Here is a 26164-nt window from a genome sequence, read left to right as displayed (position 1 = left end):
GGATCTGCTCCTATGAAAGCGACAGTGATAACCAAGCAGCGTAGTGGTCTAATCATTGAAATGGAAAGGTTATTGGTGCTTTGGGTAAGGAAGACCAAAATCAACGGCGTATCCCAGTCAGCCTTATGGTGATTCAGGAGAAGGCGAAAAGATTGTTTGAAGCGTTGAAAAAAGAAAAGGGGGAGGGAAGTGAAAGTGAAGAGTTTGTGGCTAGTAGGGGTTGGTTTATGCGATTTAAGGCTCGGGCCAATTACCATAACCTTAAAGTGCAAGGTGAAGCTGCTAGTGGGGATGAGAAAGCAGCGAGTGAATTTCCTAAAGCGTTGTCTGAGATAATTAAGGAGGGGGGTTATTCTGCTCAGCAAGTGTTTAACGTGGATGAGACAGGTTTGTTTTAGAAGCGTATGCCTAACCGCACTTACATCACCAAGGAGTTATCTGCTGAGGACCTGATACAACTGATACAACAGATGATAGAGGAAGAAGAAGAAGCACCCACCCCAGAGCCTAAGGCTTTCACAAGGCAGGCCTTGGCAAGAGGTTTTGCAGAGTTGCAGCAAACGTTGGCAACTTTTGATGCTCAGGATCCAAACTTGGACAGGTTCACTAGGGTTTCCAGAGGCATCATGGATTTGATGCATTGTTACAAGGAGATCTTGGATGAAAAGAGGTTGCTCTCTGTTCAGACTAACCTGGAGCAGTATTTTAAGAAGGTAGAGAAGCCTGCAAGAGATCCTGTACCCTCTACCTCAGCTGCCTCTGCTAATCCAGACTCGCCTGCCCCACAATCTCCAGCACCTTCTGAATGTTCTGTTAACCCAGACTCACGTGCCCCACAATCTCCAGCACCTTCTGTAGGTTCTGCCTCACCTCAAGACTCACATGCCCCAGCATCTCCAGTATGTTCTGCCTCACCTCAAGACTCACCTGCCCCAGCATCTCCAGCACCTTCTAGAGGTTCTTTTTCTCTTCACTAACCTCCCCCAGTCTCTCCAGCGCCGCAGCTTCCTCTCCAGTGTGCAAGCCAACCAAATTAATAAAGGTAAGGAATTGTTCTCTCTTTTAAAGGTAAGGAATTGTTCTCTCTTTGTTATTGATACATATTTACATTAAATCATGTGGTATTTTTTAATGTTCCGACTTACGCTGAAAATCGTGTTACGACGCATCTTAAGAACGGATCAACGTCGTAACTCGAGGACCCCCTGTATATATATATATATGTGTGTGTGTGTGTGTGTCTCTTAAGCTGGGGTCACACATTCACGTATCACGACTGCGTATGCCCACGTATGTGGATCGTGGGCATCATCGCGGTGAAATGACCTTGAACAGCTGGTAAACAGGACACGGGCTGACGGCAGCACCGTACATTGCGCCGCAAATGTACGCACAACATTGTGGGGCCGTAGGGTACAAAAGGGCCAGCCTGTAAACAAAGCTTGCAGTTCACCTTGTCAACTCCGTGCAGCAAGAAGTATTGGCCCCTGTTCTGAATCATCATGGATTAAACAAAACAGCAGCCTTAGGAATTTAGACAACAACTGTTGAAATGAGATTCATTCGCAGCCACACAAAACTAATACAATAAAAATGCATTACAAGAGCCCCAGACTAACTCTGGAGCACTTAATGTGTACCAAAACACGCATCAATTACACTTTAAGTAAAATATGAAGCCATTTCAACTCAGAAACTACACAATGAAAAGGAAATGAACTGAAAAATAGAAAATAACAGAAAAACAGACAAAGAGAGAGAGAGAGAGAGAGAGAGAGAGAGAGAGAGGAGAGAGAGAGAGAGAGCTTCCGTGAGTATCAGATATAAAATAACCAGAATTATAAAGATACTTAGAAAATACTTTACAATAAAACACAAATATATACTTAAAAAGACAACATTTAAAATATAAATATATACGTTATATACACTATAAGTTCTCGATAAGGCTCGAGGATGGAAGGGAGAGAGAGAAATGTAAAAGCACCAAGTATTAGAGTTCCTTTTTTTTCTCAGATGTAGTTTTGTAGTTTGTGTTGAAAAATGTTGCTTTTGTCTTATGTGTATATTTTGGTCATATATTATTTTGTCGTGAGTTTGTTTTTTTCATTTCATATGTCTAGACTCTGAGTTTGTTTGCTACTTTCAAAGTGAAAACAAAAAATTTCTTTATTTAAAATTATTTACTGTATTGAGATAGTTTTTTATGTCTTATATGGCACTGCTGACCTGAAGGCACCGACCTGTCCTTTTTTATACCACGCTACAGCGTTGCCACGTCGTACAGGGTTGTAAATGTGCGAGTCGATTTCCAAGATGGAAAAACATAAGGTGAGATCGTCGGTCGCTCGGTTCCCGCACTGTGACGTCACAGGTGCGCGTCGTCTGGGCAGTGCACTTAATGATTATGTTATGACAGTAATTTGTTGCTATGCTGGTGTTCACAATTTCCATACCGGAAAATACACACACACACACACTCTCTCTCTCTCTTTATATATATATATATATATATATATATATATATATATATATATATATATATATATATATATATATATATCACTTAAAACACAGTTATATCAAGATATCTAAGACCTTACCATACAGAATATAATCTTGTTGGAATACAAATAACGAAAGTAACGAGGGTGAATGAATATGAAAAAAAAAAAATTGCCAGAATTTTATTGAATTAGCGTAATGTTCTTTTATTAACCAAAATTTACTGAAGAATTTTTTTTCATTTTGTTTACACCTTTTTAAAGAAATTCTGACTTCCTTTCAGCATTTAATATCTTCACCCTAAAATGTATTCTGCACCTAATAAAGAACTTCATTACTTCCTCTGGAACATCAATGTTTAATTTCCTGAAAATACAAACTAATTTCGTAAGCCTATCAACGCCTTGTTTCAACTGTTCCCCGTGAAAAGATTTAAAGAGTTATTCCATCTCCTTTCAATTACTGACAAATTAAGGACTAGGCCTAAACAACACTTTCCTCCTCACTTTGGAGATCCAGTCATTGTTTAGGCCTTCAATTTCTGGGAATTCTAAGGAAGGATATTTATTTTTGTACTTATGAGCTATATAACCTCCAAGATAATTCAAGGCTTCAATTTCTATACCATTTTCCTACTCCAAGATCTACAAAATCCTCTTCCTCCAGCTCATTAGGTAGACCTACCTGAGGAATTCTCATCAAGAGATGAGCAGAGATACATAATTCAGTCTACGTCAACAGGACTGGAGTCACTTTCTTCAGGGGTTTTGGAAACCCAAGACTTACCTGGTTCTATAACACTAGTATTACTCATACATGGCATGTTATCATCATTGGGAGCGACATTATGACCGTGATTGCTTAAATTGTTGTTCTTACCTAACAAGAAATTCCTCAGTCTACACTCGATGTCAGTCTATACTCAGACCCCAAGATATCCCTAAGTGGGGTTCTTAAGAAATAAAAGATCTAGGCCTAATTCTTGTCTGCACAGGAAGACGTACTCAGAAGTACGTCACTACGCATAGGTCTAATCACCTGTTGGAACAACTTTACATTCATAAAATGAAAGTATAAAAGAAAACAAATTGGATAGCCTTAATCCGATAATTTCTTCATTCATTAGATATGCTAGGCCTATTCTAATTTTGTACTTCATTTCAAGAATTTAGTCCAGGCTACTTATCAACCGAAGATATGTCACTAATTATTGCACTAATGAGATTGTAAACAAATTGTTTTACCTAGACGTCCTTAACAGGTAAATTTAATGAGGGAACTGCGGTTTTCTTTAGCCTGTGATAACTTCTCTGGTAAAGTTGTAGTAGCAGTTCATGTTGAAGATTTCTTTCATAATCTTCTGTCCGGAAATGGACAGAACAAACCCTGGCACCCTTAACATTAATGTTATCACTTCTTTTACATGCATTAATCCATACTTTGGACACCTTGGGGTCTTTAGGGAACCTGTGAAAACAAATCCCTTTCTGTCTGGAACTATTAGTGCACACAAATATGGAATACACACCCATAATCGTGAACTGCAACTGACGGAGTGACAAGTGCATCGCCAAGTCGATGTGCTCCAGTGACGTCACTGAGAGAGGGAAATTAGCGATCGGATCCCTCGGTGAACACACCTTATGTTATTCCATCTTGTCGATTTCCCCGTAGCCTACCGCGCAATGAGGAGGCCCACGTGCTTCGCGGCGAGAAGAAACTGGAGTTGTTTACGGCGCTCCAATGGGTGGAGCATAGCGCCCTGACGACCCGTCACCGTACGTTCACGATTTTACGTATGTTTTACGGAAAATTTGCGGTTTACTGACGTAAGCTGTTGCCAACTACCAATTACCGCTCATGCGTGGGCGTGCGTGCGTTGATACGTGAATGTGTGACCTTAGCATTAATAGTAATTTATTCGGTTTTCTTATTTATTTTTTAGTTTCCAGTGTGTTAATGCAGTTCCTGTTAATCATGTTTTTTCTTTCTTTCTTTTAAGTCAAGCGCCTTTAACACAGACTGTTACGTCACCAAAAAAAGGGAAAAAAAGAAACCCTATATTGCTGATTGACTTCATCGTTCTCGCATTGATGGCTGTAATTTTCTTGGAAGCTTTTCATCTAGTATGCATACCAAAGTGAGGTAATTCAATTACAATTTAAAAGAAACACAATTGTGTCCTAATAAGAACCTGAAGACGCAAGTTACATTACTGAGTAATTACAGTGATGTAGGATGATGGCTTACACAAGATAAATGTTATGTCACGGCAGCACTATAGCAAAACTAATCACTACAGGACGCATAATTATTCAAAAACACTATGGAGGAAGCAAACAGCATCAGAACAAAAAAGGGCAGATGGGGGAGCACGTACATGGTACAGTGACTGGAAGTGATGCTTGGGGGGAAGACTAAGGAACATGAGTTGCTTGTAGCAATAAAATTGAAAAGAATCAGAAAATGTAAGAATGAGTGACTGCCTTAAACTATTAACTTTGCACTTTATCTAATAGCCTGGGCTCGTCTGTCTTCAATTGTGGCGCAGTTTGAGGGAAAGCACAATGGAAAGCAAGAGCAATTGAACATATGGACCAGTCTCCAAGAGAAAGGGGGAGGGAGGGAGCACTCTGCTCCTGTGAGACTGTTGCTGCTGAGATGGTGAGTCAAGATCTAAGGCCCTTCCTTCATCTGCAACCCTCCTTATAATCCCGGTCCTAGTCCATATTCAGATCTGTCCAGTAGGTGACAGCTTTTTCCTTGTAATCCCCTGGCCTCGTGGCATCCCAAATTTTGCATGGGTCCCACATTGTTGGGACAGCTGGCTTAATTCCTGGGCACTCAGGGCATGCTTAATTCTTTGGTAGAAGACAATGGCTGGCAGCAATGTTTGTAGAAGAGAAAACTGTGAGTCACAGAGATTTTACGTAGAGGTAGTGGGAGAATCGTAGAGTGGCTACTGATTTATGGATTTAAATGAATATTTTTTGCTTTTTAAGCTTGGGGATGTTTATAATTTAGAAATATATATATACTGGGTGTTTTGAAATTAGAGCCCCCCTCCACAGAACAAATGGAAAGTTATGAAGTTTTCTGCTATAGCCTATCTCCAAGTACATTATCTTAAGTTTCAATTAAGCTATTTTTAATTTTACATTTCTTGTATTTTCAGACTGAGTGATGGAGTTAGATACAGCCATGGCTAACGTCTCGGAGGAAATCAGATATATTGACCAAATCCGGGCTATAACCTTCAGAGAGGCCAGGGATGCTGTTGTAAGGACAACGCTTATCCATAATTTTCTCTGTATATGATTCATCATTCGCGTTGTTCTTACTTCCCTCCGCGAGAGCGTTCAGCGGGCTTTCCGCCAGTGTATAAAGCTTGTATAAACCTATTTTGTGTACTTTTATATTTTGTATTTTATGTCTCTCAAGAAACACAAATCGGGTCTCGTCGACCCACTTTTACTCTCTCGCGGGTCGGTAACCACATTTCCGTCCGCATGCTGTATATTTATAACATGGGGGGATTTTCCCCCAGTTATTCACAAGGTAAGCGTGGACACGAAACGGAAGGCAGACCCACACATCCCATTACTTATAACCTTTCTCTCTCTCTCTCTCTCTCTCTAGCACCGACAATCTCTCTCTCTCTCTCTCTCTCTCCAAGGAATCTCTCCATTCTAACAGGTAATGAAAATGAGAGAGTTGCATCATAACATTAGCGTTTATTAACAAGAATAAATAAATCAATTAACCAAGTAATCCAGTCTTACAGACTAACTCAAAAACAGTACAATGTCAAGTCACCAAAAAGTCTACGCCCCTCTGGGAACTCTTTGTCCCCCCGGTATTCCAGATCCGTCTGTTTCAAAGATACAGAACACATCCCGGTAAGTACACACACAAGTTCAAAGACAAAGTTAATAAAATGGAACATCTTACAAGATATCAAACAAGCCATCCCTTTGGCTAAAGCACTTGAACACTTACCCAGACAGCCGGACACTAAACACTATGTTACAAAAACTCCCCCCGGCGAATGCCACGGCATCTTGCCTATGACTTGAAGCCCTCTGTCAAAATCCCTCCCATAGGCTTGGGTATGAACCTATTTAACAGAAAGAGGCACACACGCACATACGAATGCACACTTCGACAACGCCTCATATTACTGGCTACAACCAGTTTCCCAAAGGCACTTTGAGAAGAGTTCATAAACTGTCGTGCATTGACTCGTTGAACTAAGCACTTTTATCTCACACCATCCCCTAGAATCTCATTCATCAGCTACTCTCAGGTCGTTACCTCTGCACTGTTCTCCACATTCCATAGGTCACAGAGAACGCACGAACAATATATTATTAATCAAAATCCCTAGGCCTTACAGATAGCTCGGCCTCGCACAAATGCTAGCTCCCGCCTAGCAAAATTGCTTATAACACAAAACACTGGCCGGCTTAAAACAAAATAAGTAAAACTGCACGTCTCTGGCATTATAAAATAAAGTCTTATCACGCTTTATCTCCCAATAACACAAGACGCATTTTCTCTCATATTTTCTGCATTAGGATTCTTGAATATCCCTCTTCGTTTGTCTGCAACTAGCTGCACCTGCAGCAGACTGTAGCAGCTGTAGGAAGACGGAATGCCTCCCTCATCGTAGAAGACTTCTCACGGCTTCTGTGGATCCCCAAAAAACACGCTGTAGAATTCTCTCGATCACCATCATGGAAATACTTGTAATCACCCTGGACAACATGGCAGCAACCTCTCTTCACGGCTGGTGGACGTCTTGCTGGTGTCGGGGAACGACTTTTTTGGCGTTAGTATGTCAGTCGAGTCTTTGGTCAATCCAAGAAAACTAACCCAAACATACTACTTCTATCAAACAATGATCTCAAAAAGTCAGAAATACTAACTGAACGTCTCCCAATTAACTCCCTTTAATATGACTACTAAAATATTAAGTCATTATCACAACTCTCTAAGAAAAAAAAACATCAAGTTCTCCAACTCAATTCTCCAAACTCACACATCAGCACACACACAACTCAGAAATCACAGCAACTCCACGGAATTCTGCACTCACATTTCGAACTCGAACGTGCTCACAAAAAAGTAAAAAAAAAAAAAAAAAAAAAGAAAAAATCGTAACGAGCCCAAGAAAGAAAAGAATCACGTAACACCCAGACCCAAAAATGTTCTCTCAAGTTCTGACATTTAAACAACCCACAAAATCAGCAAAAATCTCCAACTTTTAACAGCAAAAACCCCTTTACTGCTCAATAACTAATCACAATGAGACTTAATGTCAAACTCCCATTTACGTAAATAACAACCCCCAAAAAATTACATCTCCCGGTAAATCAAATCTCCCGTCCAAAAAAGAAATGCTACTTAAGCTCAATCCCCAAATTATATCTCTCATAGGAAAAGGAAGAAAAACAATAAAAAAAAAGGATAATCACAAGTAGATTTCCCCAATCACAAAATACATAATACATGTATAATATGCATAACTCCCGCGTTTTCCCCAAGAAATGCTCCATATAAAGTTATGGAATTTGCCAGAAAGCAAACTCTCACACATGCGCTTTCGTGAAATGCTATAGCCAACATTTCCAGATATTGCAAAAATTCTGATCTATCACCATCGAAGGAAAAGAATCAGCACACGCTCATCACATCGCTTGTCAGCAGAAAAATCAACTGCGGACGTATGCTCAAACAACAGCACAAAAATTGTCCAGTCAGACACATAAGTTTGGAAACTCATGATTCTCTAAAAAAAGGTCTAACTGACACATTTCACAGAATTAACTCCAGGATATGACTAATGTGTTCAAAAATTTGTCTGAAAGACTTATTCTCTCAACATGACTTTTCCCAAATTATATTTCTCCAAAAATAACACACTTGTGAACATAAAAAATGCACACACATCTCCATATGACTCGTAATGCAGTAATGTCACTCGCCTCTAAATAGTCACGAAATCAAAAAAAAAAGAACCACAGAAATCTTCTCTTGTCTCGAAAAAAACTCCCATAACCACAAAAAAAAGGGTCACCCGCCCAAGATTAATTCCAACTCCATTATGAGACACCATATTAATAATAACACCACTCCGGTTATAAAAATATTTCCTCCATTTGGTTAATAACCAACCCCATTATATTATTCTCTTATTTCTCCAATAGCCACATGTCAGTAAAAAAAACAGACACCACTCCAAGAATAGAGAATAATCACCTCTATTTCGGCAAATACAAAATATTTACCTCTTTCCCCAATACTCCATGTGGAACAAAACAAGGCTCCAAATAATATATCTCCAAAAAAATGTGCACTCAAGGCATCTAGCTCACATACTCACAAATATTGCCCCATAATCTCCAAAAAAATGTGTCTCCATTTGCAACAAAGATGGCTGCAAAATAATTGAACTAAACATAGCTCATATCACATTGGCAAATATCAACAATGGCCAAAAAAATATATCTCCCATATATTATATCTCAAAATATAACTCCAAAATAACATATACCTCCAATTATCTCTCCAAAATAATATATCTCAATTATATCTCAATTCTAACTCCAATTCTCCAGAGAATAACTCAATGTTATAGTAAAAACTATAAAAACTCTCTCCATTTAGCATAACTGCTAAAAAAGGGCAAAAACTCGGCAAATAAAACTGTCTAGAAAATTCTAGAAAAAATCACCAATGTGCCACAAGTCATTATAACAGAACTCCAAGTTCAAAGTGTCTTAGCCAAGACTTCTCCATATGCACTACAGCATAGGCCACTAGAAAACTTAACCAAGTTTCCTATCTCTCACAAAGTTGTCACAAATACAACATAGGTATTGTGCAAGAAAACTCACAATTTCTGGAACATAAATATCCAGAGAAAAAATGTAGTGCCATTACGTATGCATTCAAAACATGCAAAAAATTCTCCCATATATTTCTCTATAGCATCAAATAGCTAAAATACAAACACTTTCCCGAACAATGACTCTAAGTCATGAACTGAGATAATATTCACACTAACTGGAGGGAAAAAAACAAATTCAAATTCACCCATGGTAAAGAAAACTTGTGTCAGCGATGGCTAACTTCCAAAAAAAGGAGAAAAGAAAAATCAACGGCACCATTAACTATCTCCCATAACTCACTAGATGTCAAGCAATTATCTGCTGAACTCATAAAAAAAAGGAAAAGAAAAAAAAAACAAACTAAAATAATGTGTTGTTAGTTCCTCCCATATTCAAAAAAGATCTCACCTCCCTTGACAGCATTACGGCACCCACGTATTAGTATATAAAAAATCAGTATCAGAAATATCATTATCACAAAATCACCAAAAAATTGCTATCATCAAAATCATCAGTATCAGTACAAAAAATATCACCAATGTTAATGCTTGTCCATTCTCCAAAAATTCAGCAAAAAATTCAGCAAAAGTTCAGCAAAAATTCAGCAAGATTCAACACAATTCACCAAGATTCAGCCAGATTCATCAAGATTCAGCAAAACTCATCCCCGTGAATCACTGAAAATATTCTCCAAAGTTACAAAAACTCAACAATTAATTAACACAAGACTTCTCCCATTAATTCATCGTAATAATTATCCTTGAATAATTATCTGTAATAATTATTGAATAATCTCCCATGAAATATCTCAAAACTCTCTCGTAAAACAAGTCTCCCGTAATGATAATTATACTTAAGCAAACCTCCCGTGACACATCTCAAGTACAATAATTATTAATAATAATAATAACTCTCCATAGCAATAATTCTCTTGCAAAAATCTGAAGTAAGGGTGAAATTCAAATAGCATACAACAGTATTGCTGAATCTTATGATATACAATGTCTCCAGATGCAACACCATGACATAACACCATTGCCACACAACACAGATACAACACCAATCATCGGCACTTCAAAGTAATTTCTCCAACACAATAAAAAAAATAATCTGTGTATTCCCCTTATATTTGTGTCTTTCAAGGCACAAAGAAACATATAACACATCCCGTGCATGTTAACTACTTTTCCCCTCATTCACGGAAAAGGAAAATCTCTTTTTATTTCCTTTTCTCTTCCTCCAAGAGAGAAAAAAAAAATATCTTTTCTAAAAAAAAGACTCTACGGGCATTTCACTTCATCAACTAATCAATCAGCTGATATCTTAGCATTCAATGTCAAGGCCAGACCCATCCCCAACACAAAGAAAAAAAAAAAGGAAAAGGGGGAGTTCACCCACACTGAGAAAAAAAAATTTCTCCCCCCGTGAGAACAACCCCTCAGTCAAGCGGCAGAACAGCCCGAGGTATACACCAGTGGTACCCCCATCTCCCCTTGAACAGTGTCTGAGGACCCCTTCCCAAGGTATACACTAGTACCCATCCCTGCACTATCTCTCGAGGGAGGCCAGTGGTACCCTCGCAATACCCTCCCTCGAGGCAGGCCATACTCCCCTTGCAATGTGCTGAGCCCGTAAAATTGTGGCCGATCTGTGTCTTTAAGCCAGATATGATTATCCAAGCACAGTTCACATGCATAGAAAAATACACCATTAATTACACTTCTTATGTGTTTAAAACAAAGACAAATACGTCCTCTATTATAAACAAACACGTGCAAATAAAGAAAACACGTCACTATGGGGCAAAGACAAGAAAAAATTATGTTGACCATCTTGAAACCAATCCCATAACCCTGAAAAAATATTTAAAACAAAAACCCAAAAAAAAACCCTTCTCCCTTTGATAAACCAACAATAGTTTTTTTAAACTAAACCCTCACCCACTCCATAATGGGAACAAAAGGAACTCGAAATTCTCGTAAAACGCGGTAGTGATACTAACAACGACCGCCGCACGGGTATCTCGGAACACACTCGCCATTGCACAAGCAAATGTCACACTGGGTGCGCTCACTGCTTCTAGGCTGACTCCCTGGGAAAAATGCTGAGTCCAAAAAATCCTTCCCTCCCTTTAGCACAGTTAACAGACAGATATTTTCTCTACCCCTTTTTCACTAAGTAACTGAAAACTAACAGTTTAACGATTTTCCACAATCCCACCAAGGCTTTGTCGTTCGAAAACTATCGCTAAGCCATAACCTCTTTTATTTTCTAACTGGCCACCCATCTCTACATTGGCGTTCCTAGGCATAAAAAAGAAAGAACACTTTTATATCCCCTCTTAACCATCTGCCACCACTATAACATGGGGGGATTTTCCCCCAGTTATTCACAAGGTAAGCGTGGACACGAAACGGAAGGCAGACCCACACATCCCATTACTTATAACCTTTCTCTCTCTCTCTCTCTCTCTCTCTCTCTAGCACCAACAATCTCTCTCTCTCTCTCTCTCTCTAGCACCGACAATCTCTCTCTCTCTCTCTCTCTAGCACCGACAATCTCTCTCTCTCTCTCTCTCTCCAAGGAATCTCTCCATTCTAACAGGTAATGAAAATGAGAGAGTTGCATCAAAACATTAGCGTTTATTAACAAGAATAAATAAATCAATTAACCAAGTAATCCAGTCTTACAGGGACTAACTCAAAAACAAACAGTACCAATGTCACAAGTCACCAAAAAGTCTACGCCCCTCTGGGAACTCTTTGTCCCCCCGGTATTCCAGATCCGTCTGTTTCAAAGATACAGAACACATCCCGGTAAGTACACACACAAGTTCAAAGACAAAGTTAATAAAATGGAACATCTTACAAGATATCAAACAAGCCATCCCTTTGGCTAAAGCACTTGAACACTTACCCAGACAGCCGGACACTAAACACTATGTTACAAAAACTCCCCCCGGCGAATGCCACGGCATCTTGCCTATGACTTGAAGCCCTCTGTCAAAATCCCTCCCATAGGCTTGGGTATGAACCTATTTAACAGAAAGAGGCACACACGCACATACGAATGCACACTTCGACAACGCCTCATATTACTGGCTACAACCAGTTTCCCAAAGGCACTTTGAGAAGAGTTCATAAACTGTCGTGCATTGACTCGTTGAACTAAGCACTTTTATCTCACGCCATCCCCTAGAATCTCATTCATCAGCTACTCTCAGGTCGTTACCTCTGCACTGTTCTCCACATTCCATAGGTCACAAAGAACGCACGAACAATATATTATTAATCAAAATCCCTAGGCCGTACATATTTATATTTCCCTTGACTGTAATAAAAATCAGTACACTTCTACCTGCCTCTTTGTCCACTCCTCACACTGTGCATCCTTCATTTCACATTCCTGGATAGCTAAATACATTAAAAGAGATTAATCCTTTGTTAAAAGAAACTGGAACAAAAATCCATATGGCTATCATCACAAAAAAAGTGAGAATCTTGGAAGACCTGAAGTCCTTTCTCAGGAGTCAAAAGACATCATAGCTGAGGCAGTGGGTAGACCAAGAAAGTCTTTACATAAATTGGTGCTTGAACTAGAAACAAAAAGGGGAAAGAAGAGAAGTTATAATGCTGTATATCATGAGTTGAAAAAATCTGCCATCAATCCATTTCATATTATCAGCAAGCCCAACATCACTCAGCAACAGAGAGAAAACCGTGCATGGTTTTGTGATTCATTTCTTAAAGATTGGGATGAAGCTGACTTTCTCCATGTTGCCGCATCAGATGAATTCTCCATTTACACAGTCAAGAAGCCAAATCATAAAAATGACACCATTTGGGTTGCTAAGTTGGATGATATCAGCGATGACGTGCGCTATCGCCAATTTGTGAAATTTCCAGAATGTGGGAATTTTTCTCTGTTTCACAGCCAAATGGTTAATGTGGATCATCAAAGAAAAAGGACAGTCATGGAATGGCGAATACTTCAGAGAAACTGTGCTTACTGGTGGAGTATTTCCTTTCCTCAAAGATCCTGAAAATGTGTTATCTGTTGAAGAAGTCACATTTTTGCATGATAAGGCACCATGTTTAGAGGTTCTTCAGACACAGGAGCTGTTTCGAAACAATGGTATCAATTTCTTCTCGTCAAGTGAATTTCCAGGTAGCGCCCCCCTAACCTTAATGTGTGTGAAATCATTGGTAATATCTTAAAGGATCGTGTTGAAGCGCTCACAGTAAACTATGATGGTATAGCAAGCCTTGACGACCTGCGAAGAGAGGTGACCGAAGTGAACAGGGAAATGGAGTTTGAGTCTCAGCTTTTTTGTGATTTGCTGAAATCATACCCCTCAAGAATGCAGACTGTGGTACAGGCAGATGGAGGCCACACAAAATATTAAATACTCCGAGAGAAACTTAAATACCTGTTCTGAATTGCTTTTGTTCATATCAATTTTAGTTCATGCTGTAGAGGGGGTTGCTCTGATTTGAAACGACCCTGTGTTATGTATATATATATATATATATATATATATATATATATATATATATATATATGATATTACCTGGGGAGTGAGCAATTGATGTGTTTGTTTGTTTGTATGGTGTTTTTACGTTGCATGGAACCAGTGGTTATTCAGTAACGGGACCAACGGCTTTACGTGACTTCCGAACCATGTCGAGAGTGAACTTCTATCACCAGAAATACACATCTCTTACTCCTCAATGGAATGGCCGAGAATCGAACCCGCGACCACCGAGGTGAGAAGCAAACATCAAACCAACCACGCCACTGAGGTGCTAGCAATTGATGTGGATAACTGACTTGTATTTGCATCTCACCTGAATAAGGAGGGACAATCACAATGGAAAGTGATGCTGAGGGCCTGTTTCAGAGTAGGTATTGATTATGCAAACTAAAAATTTAGCTCAATTACTTATTATTTGAGATGAATCTTACGTACTGTTAAAGTTAGCTATATCTCCTCGCCTAATCTGCGCGTAGGCATTAAAAAAAAACGAATGGCTGTCCGGGTGACTAGTTTACCTGTTCGTCACCTGGTGAGTTTCAAATGTTTTATCTCTTGTCAGAATTCTCCTTGCCGCCATTGCGGTTAGGCAATTATTGGTATTCTATGAAGTTTGGCTGTTTTACACCTGTTTACAGTATTTTAATTTAATTTTCTTAGTATACCTTCGACTGAAAGCAAAACCAATAACATCATGCTACGTAGGAATGATTTTGGTGTAAGCAAGATGCTGGAGTTTTAAGTAAGTCAACATTCAGTTTGTACTGGCTGCAGGGGTACAGAATGTGATCTTGGAACTAGATATGGACAATGTAGGGGATTGTTCTGAGGATTTTATGCCTGAATTTACAGGACTTAATCCTGTCAGTTCTATCCTACCTAGTGCCCCTTCATCTGCAGCTATCCCCACTCAGGCTAGGCATCTTGGTAGTGCTAGTATTGAGACTTCCTTTGTAGCTCCGCCTTCTGCTCCCTATTCGGTTCAGGAAAGGCTTATTGAGAAGTTAAAACATATCATTAAACTTATTTTACCTTCTAATACAAGTTGAACTGAGTTCGTGAAGGGGAACATTCCGAATCCCTCCATAGTGTGCGCTCTTTTTCGCATTCCCCTGTTAGAAGTAAGGTGTTGGTGCCTTCGTCTGTATGTAGCCCGGAGCCATGGACTGCCCTGCAATAGTGCTCCTTTGGGAAGTGTCAGCTACCAGGGAACCAGGTTGGTTCTTGGGACGATGGGGTTCTGCGCTCTGCAATACCTGCTTCACCCTTTTCACAGTCTGAATCTCACTTAATTCATTCACCTAAGGACCTTTTCAGTAAACGTTAATCTTTGCTCAGTATGCACATTCTGCTGTCAGCACCTAGTTTTGGGGTGTTAGCATGCATAGGATTAATAAGGTAGAATGTAGGTATGGACATTTTTATTGGGATAATAATGTGTCTGTGGTGAATTTTACACGTTCCAATATTGCATCAACTCGGTTGACGGTTTGTCGGATCCCTCAAGTTTTGGTTATTCTAAATTCTCGTCTGCTTGCCTATTCCTCTCTTTTTGTCGTAATGCTTGTTTGTTCTGTGTCTGCTATTTCTTCAGCTATTGGCAAATCTCTTACTACTGCCTTGATTGATGTTTCTCTTTCAAATACACAATGTTTATTGTATCTCAGGTTCTCGCCAAGCTAGATATTATTCTAGCTTCTGAGCTTTCTAACGACGTGTCGTCACTGTCGTGTAGGAATGCTTTCCAAGTATGTTCATTTGTTTTTGCAGGAGGTGGGGGAGTCGTTGTAACTCCTCTCCCCCCACGTCGCAATCTTTCCCATTTTCTTTTGTGCCTCGTTATCTTTCCCTCAGTTGACTTGTGTGGGCGTAGCTGTCCAGAGTAGCTTAATAAGACTGTTTCCCTTTCATCGACTCGTGGTCCTCATGGATGCAATACAGTACTCTGCTGCTGTCGCCTCCTCTCAAGTGTTGCTTCCGGTCACCAGGCATTGTGCTCTTTTGTTTACCTGCTGTCTCCTCCTGTCGCCCTCTGGCAGACGAAGATTTTGAATTGGAGAAACTCGTTCGGTCTGGTCGGCTTTGTTGCAACGTTACGCTTAGCTGTATCCTTATTTAGTCGAGGAAAGAGGCCACATAGAGAATGTGCCTCACTTGTCTTACCGTATTTCAGTGACCTTTAAACATTTGGAGAAGAGAACCCAAGCTTTCTCCTATTAGAGTGCGTTTCATATCTTTTCTCATACTTGAACACAATGCTCCTTTTAGGTCTGCCCTGGCTTGTCTTCTTGTTTCTTATGAAGTCGTGGAGAAACGAAGACCCCTCTTGCGATACAAATTGGCATTTTAACCGTCTTAAGTAGGAGCCTAGAAGTTTGGTTTCTCTCTCTTTCCTGTGGGGAAATGAACTTAACCCTAGATAGGAAATCCCGTGCCAAATGGCACAGCTCCCCCTGTACTTTTGTATTTCCCGCCAAATTTTTCCCACAATTCATACTTCCTTGGCTCAGTTGGTGCTTTGGCGGACATTTCAACACAAGTTCTTCATACTGTAAGGTCTGTAACGTGCTGCTCCTCTTCATCCACTCTTGGTGAGTATTCATGTATCCAAATGGCACAGCATTTCCTAATATGATAGTATATGGTGAAAAATATATTTTTCAGAAAAGGCCATTACCGCATGTAAATAACATAATGACTATGTTTTGAGAGTGTAATAGCCTTATTAGATCTTGTATATAGTGAAACATGACTTACATTATTCCATATATAGTATTATTGATTTTTTTTTTATTTTTTTTTTTAGTGAGATAAAATGCCCATGAAACGTAAGAGAACACTGTCCAGGTTCGACCTAGATGCCTTGGTGAATACCTCAGCTTTTGATAGGGTATTGTACACTACCCACGATGATGGAATGGACAGTGACATTTCTCATTATGGGATTACTGAGTCTCCCCATCCCTCCCCTAGGGCTGGCCCGTCCACCTGTGCCTTGCCCTCACAATCACAGACTGTAATTGAGTGTGAGATTGGTACTTCAGGTTCCATGCAAGCAGTGATAACACCTCACAAAGACCCTCTACAGACTGACAGTGATGAAATTGACACCATTATTGAGTGTAATAATGATCATTTGCAACAAATGTGAAGATGATGATGAGGACATCTAGTAGCAGGTAACTGTATTTGTTTCATATTGCATTCACACATTGAAAATATACTAGAAACAAAGTTATTAGAAGAAAAAAAAGTTTTATTGCATATACAAGCATAAAATTCACAAAAACATATCATCATAGCTGAAAACTCAAGTGTTTGCTGCTGGAGTATAAATAATATGTCTGTTTTCATTTATTCCAGGACCAATGTTTTCTGTGGTTCCCAGGATGAACAAGATGCCTAGGGGATTCTTTATAGTTCCTAGTTCATATATTCGAAAATCTTTTTTGCTGAATGACGTGTCTTTTTATCATTACAGTACCTCAATTGATAAGATCTTTTTTATATCAAAGTTTTTTTCTAATAAATCAAAAATATATTCTGTTAAGTTTAATTGTCATAATTGAAGGTGATATTTGTTCAAGCATATTGTCTTTTTACTTTTGTATAGTTTTGGTAAAATAAAGCATGTTTGCATATTTTTTTTTTATTTTTTCCTACAATGATTCCATATGGATACAGGATTTCCTATAGCGTTACGCGCAGGTACGATTTCCTATCTAGGGTTAAGACTGACTGGTGTTTTGGGCATGCTGAAGGAGTCTCAGTCTAGCTTGTTGAGTTGTTACTTTACTCAGTGCCTACAATTGCTCATATTCTAAAAATTTTCCTTGGGGCGCTTACAGCGGCCCCCCAGCTACTTTGGCTCGTTTCGCTTGCCTCCCGCCCCAAATGGGACTGTGGCCCCCCCGGGCCCCAAAATGTATAGGAACACCCCTGGTAGAAAGAGCAATCCTTTAGGAGCTTTGTTTAAAACCTGGGTTTTAATATTTTGGGGAGCATGAAGGTACAAATTTTGTATAGGAGCAAACCTTTATATCATAAAGGTATTTATTTTACGTGACTGTCGTTTTATAAGGCTTTTTGACCCAGGCACAGGGGTCCCCTCTTGCTGCTTGTTTCATTCCTTCTGCATCGAAGTGGTTTTCTCTGTAAGGCTGCTCTTTGCTACACATGTATGAGAGCCATGCTTCCTGAATGGAATCCAACTTCTGGTGGTAGTAAAATCTAGAGAGGATCCTGAATCAGGTAAAAATTATTTGGGTTTCATACAAGAAACCTTTAGCTCGATTGGCTGATTGGATTTTTGTCTAGCTGCACTACCCACCGTCCTTTTCTTAATGTGGCTAACTTTAATAGTAGGTACGATTCATCAAAAATAATATAAATTTTCATAATAGAATTTATAATTTTGGTACTTACCTACTGTTAACATAGACCCCAGCCAGCCTCCCCACAACTAATGGGCTGTCAAGGCGAATTCTGACAAGAGCTAAAACATTTGAGACACACCTGGTGGAGAACAGGTATAGACAGTCATATTCGGGCAGCCATTCGATTTTTTGTTTAAATACCTAATCGGCTTGGAGATATAGCTAACTTTAACAGTAAGTATCCAAATAATAAATTTTATGATGAAAATTTATATATATACGCTCACAATCATATTAAAGAAAAAATAGCACCCTATGGATTTAATTAATGACGGATCAGTTCTTGAATATATATAGATATATATATATATATATATATATATAGATATATATATATATATATATATATATATTACACCTTACCAAAAGTGAAAAAATATGAGACTAGGTGAACGTCCTGACCAGTTTCGACTTTATTTATAAGCCATTGACAAAGGACTGATACATAGTGTTAGCAATCACAATATATTCTACAGAGGCAGTACTGACAAACAACTGTTTGGGACTGAACCTCCGTCTCTGATAGGTGTCAAAGGAGTGACTTCAAAACTCATTTTGGCTACTGGAAGAAATCACAAAATTAACTCTCAAGGGACAAACATACAGACTGAAGGAGACTACTACTGCTTTTACAAACACGATGCTGGGGTCCCACCTCGGTGGTCGCGAGTTCGATTCTCGGCCATTCCATTGAGGAGTGAGAGATATGTATTTCTGGTGATAGAAATTCACTCTCGACGTGGTTCGGAGGTCACGTAAAGCCGTTGGTCCCGTTGCTGAATAACCACTGGTTCCATGCAACGTAAAAACACCATACAAACAAACACGATAATCTTTTTTCATGCATCTGTAGTACATCCTTGTATTTAATTTTAAAATTGAAAGTGTTGAAATTTGAAACTCTTGACTGACGTCTGTGCTAAACCACAGTGTTTCCAAGAAAGATATTGGTTTTTTTCTCACCTTGTGCATACACAACATATGTCAGTCCTCCCTGTTGCAATGAACATAGGCAAACAAAAACATGATTCACAAAGTGTATGAAATGGTCATTCAGAGTACATTTCACTTTTCCAAATACATTCCAATCAGTTCTGCTATGTTCTTTCCATCCGTCCTCCCATTGAAAATATGCAGATCATACATAAATAAGGCGCAGAACAGTTTTAACAACGAAGTTTTTGAATATTACAGATATTGCAATGACGCTCAAACACTTACCTTCTTCACATGAAAAGTCTTCTTACAAAGTTCCATTTTATCTGTTGGGTTTGTGCAAAATTGTGTTACAAAGACTCTCCTCACACTGAACACAGGCAAACGATCAAAACTTTGCAAAGTCTGGCCAGCAGCCAGAATGTGTGAGATATCATTGCAAAGAGTTCTCGCCAGGTATTGCCAAAAGCTAATTTTTTGTTGTTTTAAAATGGATATGAATACTGATTTATTATTAGGTTACCGTCGTATATTTCGTCATTTCTTTAATACTCTTGTGGTAAGAGAAACTGTTCTTACTGTATGCATATATATATTATATAAATATATATATATATATATATATATATATATATATATATATATATATATATATATATATACTCATAAACAAATTCTTTTTTCTGTGTGTATATATATATATATATATATATATATATATATATATATATATATATATATATATACATATAATATGTGCATATATTTATAGTAGTATATATGTGTGTGATATATATATATATATATATATATATATATATATATATATATATATATATACGTATATAGATATGAATACATATAAATACACATTAAGCTACAAATGTCTTTTAATATCTACGTAATTTGCTGTACCTCGAAATTAATATCTTTTTATATATGTTAACCGAAGGGGAGTTTTTTTTTAGCTGATAATAATTTCGTATATATAATATATATGTGCGTGCGTGCACGCGCGCGTGTGTGTGTGCTTTGTGTGTAACCGAGGTACGTTTTAATAAACAAATCGCACAGACATCATCGCTGTGTCTATCGCTTGTTATTGGCTTAGCCATGTGACAAGTCAGAGAAACATTGGTGGCCCATATCATAATTCTGTGCCATTGTGTGAAAAAAATATACATGTATATATATACTATATGTGTGTGTGTGTAAGTATTTATTGGTTAAAACAGACCTCGGTTACAAGGGTAACATTTATTCCAATCGATAATTACTAGCGTTAACTTCATTGCTACGTCTGCTTTTTGTTTTCCTCAATTCAAATAGGTTTTTAATCGTAAAACGCATGTAGTTCGTTTTAACATTGTACTGTGAGAATGTTTAATGGAAAAATCTTATTTATTTTATAATTTTGATTGGTAACTCCCACGATCATTAATGTGAGCTCTAGGTTGTAAATAATTGCATGTATAAACAACTGACTGTTTTGATAAGGAATAGAAGTTAAGTTGATTTGTCAGTCACATGGCTCGAAGCCCGCGTTGTGATGACGCACATGACAGACGGGCATGTGGCTGAGAGAGGCTGCCAAGTCTAGCAGCTAAACTTGGGTTTGGCAGCAATTATGGGACATTTACATTTACAGAGCCGCATCCCCAAAGAGATAAACAAGAAGGAACGTGTTTATGCGTCACTGATGTAGTTTACACAACTAAAAACGAGTGATAAGCAGTTGTTTTTTACCATGGAATGTGCAACCGTTCCACACCTGAACCTCTAGTAAGGGTGTTAGAATACCACCACCGTAGGTCCTGCGTGTCGTAAAAGGCGACTAAAAGGACAGATGCTGCCTTGCAGTCTTACTTTTTAGTAAAAGGCCAGGCCCACCGGCAATAACTGGAAACTGATGCTATGAGAACGTATATTTTGGTAAAAGGCTAGACCCACAGCCAATAACTGTGGTTGATGACAGCAAGGGCATGCTGTCGTAAAAACCCCCTTTGACAAACAGTAAACCATACCTGATGATGCCTTTGATAGAAGGTAGTGAAGGGGCATAAGGCAACCGACCCCATATGTAGGAATAATGGTGGGAAAGAAGTGCAACCATTCCACACCCTTACTAGGTTTCACCTTTTGGTAACTTCGAGCAAAGAATAAAATCACATGCAAGTAAGAATGTAAAATAAATGTGTACAGAATATATGTAGAACAACTGTTCTAGATTTCTACTTGGTAAAATACTTATCAGGGTGCTGATAAGGTATGATATACAGAAAACACTGTCCCACATCCTTATTTGGTTGTTGACTTTTCATTATGCTGATAAGAAGGTACTACTAGGTCGTTTTTATGCATTCAGTTCTGTCACTGATTGAGTTTTCTTGGTGTATGGACTGGACAGCTGAACTTGGATGAGTTGAAAAGGAGGAGGGTTTTGTTTATCTTTGAGGTAAGAAAGTTTTAGCCTGTTAATTGAGACCCAGTCCACATGCCTGTGTATCTATTTTGATCATTTTATCTCGTTCGAGGAAGAAGAAACCTGAGGTCTGTGATGTCCCATTGATTGGACAGTGTCTGGGAGAGGTTGAGTTTGCCAGGGTGTCCTTGATAGCTATGAAGATGCAGTGTTGGGTGGTTCTTCAGTTGATAGTGTTCTTGCTTCTACTGAAGGCATCATAGACCCCATGATTTGTAGGATTCCATGGAGGAAAGGGTGGTAGTAGTTCAACATTCCCATGAATTCTTATAGTTCTCTGATGCTGGTTGAAGTCTGGTATTTTCTGGTGGGTGACACTTTGGGGAACAAGGAAGGACAGATCCATTTTCTGACCTAATGCATTTGTTGGGGCATACAACAACTAGGCCATTATCTCCAGGTAAAGGCAGAGCAGCTCTGGTGCAATTTTGTCGTTTTTCCTGTTTTTTGAGGAAGATGAGTTGTCAATGAAGTAACAGATGCAGAAGGGGAGGGGGGTCGCTAAGGATGTCCATTAAATGCCTGTGGAGCATGACACCAGTGTTCTAGTGGCTGAATCTGGAGTGGTTAAATATGTGGGTACCAAGAAGCATGATGGTTGACATCTTGAGTGCATTCTCATATTATACTGATACCAGAAAGTACCCTTTCATGGAATCAAATTTGAAAAAGATACTTAGGGTGTTCTGGGTATACAGCACATTTGCTAGTCATGTACCCAGTCTGTAGATCAGGTTTACTGCTGGGAGTGGGGTATTTTACTTTCAGTCCATTCATGGTTGGATGATCATTGTGGACACGTAAGCAGAGCGGCTCTTCTTCACTGCGACTTTTTTGGGTTACACAGAGGGTTTGCATGATCCATTCAGCAAGGGCTTTGCCTGGTATGTGAATTGGATTTATCCCTGGCAATGGGGTATATTGCTCTCTTGGTCCATCTATGGTTGGATGATCATGGTGGACAGGTGACCAAAGCAACTCTTCTGACTGCAACTCCTTGTAGTCGCAGAGAGAGAGAGGTTTGTGCATAATCCTCAATGTAGGGTTTGCGTGGCCCATTTGCCAGTTGTGTACCCAGTATGTGGGTCAGTTTTTCTCCATTGAGAGACTCGTCTGGCTTAATATTAGTTTGGAAATGCCCTGGGGAGCAGAGTTCTGGCAGATCTGTTGTGGCTGATGGAGGAAAAGTGTGGGCCTCAAGAACTGGATGGTCTTGTTTTTTTGGATTTCTGGCATTCACACTGGAGTGGCATTTTATGCAGTCTATCTCCCTTGTGAACATATCTCAGGTAGGCGACTGACTTTGTTCCAGCCCTTGGTGTCATATACATAATAGATCTTTAGTGCATATTTCAGGAAGGTTGAGCCTCGTCAGTGTGGAACCACCTTGATGTGGTGAGGGGGCTCTTGAACCCCAGGTTTGAGTCCAAGAGTCACATATTTTTCTATATATGTTTTGAATAATTTTGTGGAATTTTCCACTTTCAGTAAAATTTATTGGACCTGACAAATAGGAAAGGATATCATAGCTGGGAATGGGTTTATATCCGAAGCCAAATAGTGGGAACTGTGGTTGGACCGTCAACTGCCCAATAATGTTCGGACCTGAGAGTTTTCAGGCATAACTATTCTGCAGGATTGAACCACAGATTCCAAGGGGGTCTGGTTCTGGGTATAGGACTCTTGGCATTCTTTCCGGTTTGCCCATAATGTGATTAGGGTAGGGATGATTGCATTCTTGTAATACTATCAGTCCTATTAAGCAGGTTTGGCTTACACTTGGGCCACTCTAATCATGTTGAGCTATTTGGGAGTCGGTTTCTTACTTGTGCCATTGGTGGAAGAATAAACTCTATGAAAGGCTGATGATATTTTTTGAAGGTTTTCAGGTTTCTTTTTTTTTCCTTCCCTCTCAAATCTTTATGCCTAGCAGTTGTAAGGATTCAAGTACCCTGGGCCCTATGATGGTGCTCTTCTGGCCCAAATGACAACCTTTGCACCCACCAAGGAGATTCAAAATTCATAAAATGTTGATGACTTCTCCAAAAATAAATTGATGATAAGCAGTAATAACGAATCTCATTCTCCTCCTGACTTCCCCTCCCCTGGACCCTAGCCATGCTTCATTAGTGACTGCTTCAGTCAATGACACAGACTTCTCTAAGAACCTTAGAGAGCCCCGTACTGCACGCCGTTCGCTGGATAGTCCCCACGCAGCTAGGTTGAGCATGCACAGGTTTTGATGATAGTAATGAAAATGGGGTTGTCTGAGTAGATCTCTCCTTTTCGAGAGGATCAAAGGAGGTTTCTCTAACTTTTCTAGGAGATCCGGGAACCACTGCTGCTTCTTAGCTTGCCTAATACCTGATGTATTAACCCGAAGGTGGGAAAAGCGTACACCTGTAGGTTGCCCCACGAGTGTAGCATTGCATCTGTCCCGCATGACATGGGGTCCACTACCGGAGAAAAGTAGACTGGAAGCCGAAAATTCAGTTTTGTGGCGAAAAGGTCTACTGAAGCCGGCCATCTCTAGCAAGAGCTGGACTTCCTCTTGTACTAACGGCCACTCACCCCCTTGTACCCCTCTTGACCAACTCAACACATCTGCCAATACATTTAGTTTCCCCACTATGAACTGGGGAAGGAGAGAAACCCTGTGAGACTTGCACCACCGAAGTATCCTCTGTGTGATCACATTAAGCTTTGGCGACCTTGTTTCCCCCTGATTCCTCAGGTATGCCAATACTGTCACGTTGTCCGAGAAGAGCGCTACTGCTTTTTCCTCTGACCAACTCTGAAAACCATGTTAGTGCCTTCTCTACTGCTCTCAACTCGCAGTAATTTATCATTTCCTCCCGATCTGGATCCCTCCAAAGGCCCTTGGCCTGAGTTTCCTGTAAGGTTGCACCCTAACCTTGATCCGAGGCATCTGTGTACAGATGAACGTCCAGAATCGGGAGGGCCAGACTTACGCCGGCAGTCAGGTGAGATTCTTCTGACTACCAACAAAGATCCTCTAGGCAGGAATCGTCCCAGACTACCAGAGATTCCTGAGGCATGCTTGCAAGAAGCACATATGGAGACGAGATCCTGGAACAATAAGAGAGAAAGAGGACATTCTCCCCAACAAACTTCTCCATTCGCTCACTGGTTGAGCCCTCTGTGAACTGAAGCTTTCTAGTTGACTGAGGATTGATAACACTTGCTCCTGTTTCGGGAAATGACGAGTCTGAATCGTCATACCTAGATATGATTTTACTTGTGATGATGAAAGGGAACTCTTCTCTAGGTTGATTCTTATTCCTAAGTTTTGACACAGTTTTAACAGTATGGAGGAGTTATGGGAGTTCCATTTGACAATGTCCTTGAGAGAGAGAGGGCGTAATTGGTGGATGGATGGTTAACGATTGAGTTCTGGGTTGTCTGCTGATGCAGTTGGAGTTGGTTGTCAAGATCAAAGTTTTGAGTCAGTCTTAGGCAGAGCCTGTGAAGATCAGGAGTGTCAGCAGCAGTCTATTGAAGGCATTGAAAGTCAGTTAAGTTGTGTGTTATTGATTTGTTGTTTAGTTGTTGCTAAGTTTGATGTTGTTTGCTTTGGAGTTGTGCCTGTGTTGTTAGATTGTTGTTAGGTTGTGAGTTCCTGTTGAGTTATGTGTGAGTTCTTATAACTGAGGGTTGTTGTCATTGTTGGGGAGCTGCTGTGGTTTCTTGGTGTGGTTGTGAGTTGAGGGTTGTTGCTGGTGAGCTGTTGTGATTCCTTGGTGTTGTTAGTGGGTGTGGGTGTTGCCTTTTTGTGTTATTGATTTTTTGTGTTGTTAGTGATTGTTTGTGCAGTGGTCTTTTGTTGTGGTTGTGGTCCTTGGTTGTTGTTGCTTGTGGGGTTGTGGTCCTTGGTTGTTGTTGTTGGTTGTGTGTTGGTTTGTGACAGTTGTTAGTGTCTCAGCAACCTCGACCAGCAGACAGCACAGCATAGCCCTGAGTATCTGGAGTTGCGTGAGTACATGTGTTTGTGTTTTTTTGTTCTGTTTGTAGGTAGGTCAATTGTCCTGTGTGTATTCCGTAGTGTAAAGAGGAAAGTGTGACTGAGGGTGAGTTTGGCAGCTGGATTGGTTAAATTTATGTGGGGGATTTTTCCCACTTGTTTTTTGAGCTTGTGATCCCGCCACAACAGGAAATGTCTTGCTCTTAAGACCTCCTCTCTCGGCGAAGCCTGAATGAGCCAATCGTCGAGATACCGCCTCATTCTGAATCCCTGATGATGCATTATCGCGGATACTGGAGACATTACCCTCATAAACACCTGAGGTGCCGTGGTCAGCCCAAAGCAGAGGTTTTTGAACTGGAACGTTCCGGATGGACCCGAGAATCAAAGGAACTT

At 39.8% G+C, this 26164-nt stretch overlaps 1 protein-coding gene and 1 long non-coding RNA gene across 2 annotated transcripts in view; one reads left to right on the top strand and one right to left on the bottom strand.

The window, feature by feature from the left end:
- LOC135215666 (uncharacterized) overlaps positions 1-19684 on the bottom strand; it is a 35343-nt gene extending 15659 nt beyond the window's left edge. Inside the window, exon 1 of the mRNA XM_064250610.1 lies at positions 19590-19684. Coding sequence (XP_064106680.1) covers positions 19590-19625 — 36 coding nt within the window. The 5' untranslated portion in view covers positions 19626-19684. The remainder of the gene's footprint in view (positions 1-19589) is intronic.
- Positions 15790-17514, top strand: LOC135215229 (uncharacterized). The gene is made up of 3 exons (XR_010314622.1): positions 15790-16523; positions 16739-17111; positions 17296-17514. It is a non-coding gene; the product is annotated as an uncharacterized LOC135215229 (long non-coding RNA).
- Positions 19685-26164: the final 6480 nt, after the last annotated feature.

This window comes from Macrobrachium nipponense, chromosome 5, assembly GCF_015104395.2.
Source record: "Macrobrachium nipponense isolate FS-2020 chromosome 5, ASM1510439v2, whole genome shotgun sequence".
Taxonomy (NCBI): Eukaryota; Metazoa; Arthropoda; class Malacostraca; order Decapoda; family Palaemonidae; genus Macrobrachium; species Macrobrachium nipponense.
Note: the sequence above shows the minus strand (reverse complement) of the source record. Positions and strands in the feature narration are given on the sequence as shown.